A 4,672-nucleotide genomic window follows, 5' to 3' on the forward strand; every position below is an offset into this window, starting at 1 on the left:
GGGCTGCTGCTGTACTTTCATTTTGTGTTTGTTTATTTTATTAAAGTTTTCTTTAAATGTGCGCCGGTTCCCGCCTCCTTCTTCCCGTGACTACGAACTTTGTTACAGTGTTGCTATGCTTTTGGATTTTTTTTTTACTCAGAAATTGCTAGTAAATCTCACAATTAGTTACAAAGAAACAGCAAGTAACATTATATTAAACATAAAATTGTGAAGAAGAAAGACTGAAATGGTATTGCATTGTAAAACTTACTCCAATAATCTGTCAATAAACTTCAAAAAAAGGCAAAAGTGATCAGAAAAAAATCTGGAGTCCCTGAGCCTAAAGAGATGCTTGCCTCAGTTTTAAACAGCAAGTGTAAAATATCAAATGCAAATGCAAAAACAGCAGATTGGTTTCTGGCACAGATTCATCACTCGAAAAATTCTCAATTTTCTATTTTCACCCCATAATGATGTCAGCAGCAGCTGGGATGTTGGTGGATTTATAAACACACTTTTACGAGGTCGTGACTTTATTTCTCTGATTCAGAGCATTAAAACTGACAAATAAACTGCCAAGCGAGATTAAAACCCATTAAAGAAAGACTTGAGGGGTCACAGACACCCCTAGACTCTGTCTCTGTCTGTATCTTGACCAATAAAGGGAAATATGCTGTGTTGTGTATTTGTTCGACTCCAGACGGCTGTTTCTGGGTTTTCCAGTAAAAACAGGAGGGAAAAGCCGGAGGGTGGAGACCAGGACTGACATCAGAGTAACGTGGATCCACTCTTTTAAGAGTCAGGCCATGCCGTGTGCTCACTAAAGCACGGCACACAGGAAAGCGGCACATCCGCGGGAGAAACCACACATCTGGATTCGCTTTTTGGAGGAGTGAGGTACGTACAGCTTCAATGACAAAACCATGTGTAGATGTCTGTCAAACGACGGGTCATTTTAACTGAATTTACCTACTGTGAGGATCAGATGTGTCCACTGCGCTGGAGAGCTTAAATTCTTGTGCTTTCATTTTGATTTGCTCAAATGATAAAGAGCCAAAAAACTATTACAACATATTGGCTCAAAGGAATGTCCTGAAACAACATGTTCTGTTTCTACTGAAGTAGAAGAACAGGGGAAAAAAGAAAAAGTAAAGCTTGAAGAGACAAGCAAAAGCAAGAGAAGTTTTAGCATTTTTAATTCTGTTTAAAACTGCATTACATATTTGGCAGATTTTTCTAAACTTATTAATCAAAATGTACATTATTGTCAGGTTAATCTGTATTGATTATTGATTGGTCTGAATGCCTGAAAAGAAAAAAAAAGTGTCAGCTGTTAATATTGATTCATGTTTCTTCTTCACTTTTCAAATGCTTTTTGTGATATATTTGCATTATGCAAATCAACAATAAAGCGATAAATAATGATGGTATATATGTTTTACTAACAACCCCAAGGTAAAGTACTAAAGCGGCTGACTATTGCTATGGTTACCTCATTAGTGAACACAACTTGTATTTCTGACTGTCAATTTAAATTGTACATATGCACGCTGTCTAACTAGTAATGTATTTTCTTTTCCAAAAAAAAAAAATACATGAAATTGATCAAAAGTGTCAGTAAAGACATTTATAATGTTACAAAAGATTTCTGTCACATAAATGCTGTTCTTTTGAACTTTCTATTCATCAAAGAATCCTGAAAAATAAAATGTATCACGGTTTCCACAAAAATATTGTGCAGCACAACTGTTTTCAACATTGATAATAATCAGAAATGTTTCTTGAGCAGCAAATCAGCATATTAGAATGATTTCTGAAGATCACGTGACACTGAAGACTGGAGTAATGATGCTGAAAATACAGCTACGCATCACAGAAATAAATTACATTTTATAATATATTCACATAGAAAACAGTTATTTTAAATTGTAATAATATTTCACTGTTTTTACTGTATTTTTGAGCAAATGAATGCAGCCGTGGCGAGCAGAAGAGACTTGTTTTAAAAACATTAAAAACCTTACTGACCCCAAACTTCTGCATGCTAGTGTATTAGTTCACACATTAATTAGTAGTTTCAGACAGTCCCATAATTCACATCCTGAGATAAACAGACACAAATAAGACTTAGTGCTGGAGCTAGCTGCATAAACTTAGCCTCTAAGACAGTCTTAAGAACTAGTCTGACCAACTAGCAGTTAGCCAAAGGGCAATAAGTCTTATTTTTTGGATTCAGTTTAGACTAATCTAAGTTTATGTAACTGAATAAAAAAAAAACAGACCAGTCTTAAAGAAACCAAAAATTGATGACTAACTTCTAAGACTAGTCTAAACCTTTTAAGCAACCGGCCCCTGGTTAACAGCGATTAGTGAGTCTGACTAAAAAGATTCAAACTTCTAACTGACCAAAATAATTCAATGTTGTAAGTTCTCCCGCTGTTTTTCCACCTAATCAGCAGCCTGACAGACGGTTTCCCTAATCACACTAGAAATATCATGCAACTACACAATGCTTTCATACCATAGGGATGCCACTTCCAGGATTCCTGGAGTACAGTAACTCACCCACAAGCTGTTCCAAACCACTATGACTTCCTTTTTTTATGTGAAAACATAAAATGCTGCTCTTTTCAGTACAACGAAATCAAGGCATATATATGGGTTTGAAACGACATGAGGCTGAGTAAACGCCATTTCAATTTGGGGTGAATTTTCAAGGGAACTATTCCTTAAAATTGTGAGTAAAAATTTGGAATAATTACAATTTTTTTATGTTTTTGAAAGATGTCTCTTACTCACCATGGTTGCATTTATTTGATCAGAAATACAGTAAAATTGCTAAATATTGCTGTCATTTAAAATAATTGTTTTCTGTGTGAATATATAGTAAAATGTAATTTATTTCTGCGATCAAAGCTGTATTTCCAGCATCATTACTCCAGTCTTCAGTGTCACATGATCTTCAGAAATCATTCTAATATGCTGATTTGCTGCTCGAGAAACATTTCTGATTATTATCAATGTTGAAAACAGTCATGCTGCCTAATATTTTTGTGGAAACCGTGATACATTACCATTCAAAAGTTGGGGGTAACCAAAAAATAAAATTAATACTTTTACTAATAGGTATTCAAAGTGACGACACTTAAAGTTGCAAAAGATTCTTTTGAACTTTCTATTCATCAAAGAATCCTGAAAAACAACATGCATGACTGTTTCCACAAAAATATGAAGCAGCACAACTGTTTTCAACACTAATAATAATCAGAAATGTTTCTCGAGCTGCAAATCAGCACATTAGAATGATTTCTGAAGATCATGTGACACTAGAACTGGAGTAATGATGCTGAAAATACAGCTTTGATCACAGAAATAAATTAAATTTTAACATATAATACAATAGAAAACAGTTATTTTAAATTATAATAATATTTCACAATATTACTGTTTTTAATGTATTTTTGATCAAATAAATGCAGCCTTGGGGAGCAGAAGAGACTTCCTTTAAAGCGATTAAAAGTAAAAACTGACACTGAACATCTCTCCACAGAAACATGGAGAACGACATACAAGTAACAACATCATCCATCCTTTCCACAATCCCTACGGCCGTCTCCAGGAACAACCTCACCAACGACACTCAGTGTCCGCATTGGGAAGTGTGGGACTGGTTGTACATCATGCAGCCTGCTTACATGTTCATCATCTGTGTGCTGGGAATCCTGGGAAACGTCTTTGTCCTGCTGGTCTTCGGCCTGCATAAGAAAGCGTGTACGGTGGCGGAAATCTACTTGGGGAATCTGGCGGCTGCTGACCTCCTGTTGGTCTCGTGTTTGCCGTTCTGGGCCATCAACATCGCCGATGGGTTTAACTGGCGATTCGGCTCGCTCATGTGCCGACTAGTCAACACAGGCATCAAAATGAGCATGCTTTGCAGTATTTACTTACTAGTGTTGATTAGCGGCGACCGCTATGTCGCACTCGTCCACGCTTTGTCGCGTGGTAGAATGAGACGACCGCGGTACGCCAAGCTCAACTGCATTGCCGTCTGGTTTTTCGGATTAATCCTCAACTACCCAACGCTTCATTTCCGGGACACTCAATTCATCCCGGAGCTGAACATCACGGCTTGTATTCTGAACTATCCGAACCCCAACATTGGCCTCACTTGCGACATTCTTCTCATCTTGCTAGGCTTCATCGTCCCATTTTTGGTGATCTCCTACTGCACGCTGAAGATCATCCGAGCTCTGCGCGAGCAGGTCATCGACCGCTTCAATGCGGAAAACACTGAAAGGAAAGCCACCATCCTGGTGCTGGTGGTGCTGATGGTGTTTCTCTTGTGTTGGGTGCCGTTCCACCTCGTGACCCTCATGGATATCCTGATGCGCTTCGGCGTCTTCGGCGGATGTGACTTTGCATCCGGTCTGGACGTCTCCAATCAGATATTCACCTACTTGGCTTTGAGCAACAGCGTGTTGAACCCGATACTCTACGTGATCGTGGGCAAGAACTTCAGGAAGAAGGTCAAAGAGCTGATGAAGCAGCTTAAGGAGAAAAAAAATGATTCGACAAGCGGTTCTACAAGATCACAGCTCTCCTCAACCTTAAAGACCTTCACAACATATTAAGAACATTATGTATTAAACGTCCATAGGCACAAATTAAAATGATAATTTATAATGTTTGT

At 37.9% G+C, this 4,672-nt stretch overlaps 1 protein-coding gene across 1 annotated transcript; it reads left to right on the forward strand.

The window, feature by feature from the left end:
* Nucleotides 1-662: 662 nt before the first annotated feature.
* LOC107707800 (B2 bradykinin receptor-like) lies at nucleotides 663-4,672 on the forward strand. Its single transcript, XM_016511891.1, has 2 exons — nucleotides 663-879; nucleotides 3,533-4,672. The coding sequence occupies exon 2, from the start codon at nucleotides 3,537-3,539 to the stop codon at nucleotides 4,611-4,613; it is 1,077 nt and encodes a 358-aa protein (XP_016367377.1). The 5' UTR covers nucleotides 663-879; nucleotides 3,533-3,536; the 3' UTR covers nucleotides 4,614-4,672.

Source organism: Sinocyclocheilus rhinocerous, unplaced genomic scaffold (assembly GCF_001515625.1).
Source record: "Sinocyclocheilus rhinocerous isolate Xijiao unplaced genomic scaffold, SAMN03320098_v1.1 scaffold805, whole genome shotgun sequence".
Lineage (NCBI taxonomy): Eukaryota > Metazoa > Chordata > Actinopteri > Cypriniformes > Cyprinidae > Sinocyclocheilus > Sinocyclocheilus rhinocerous.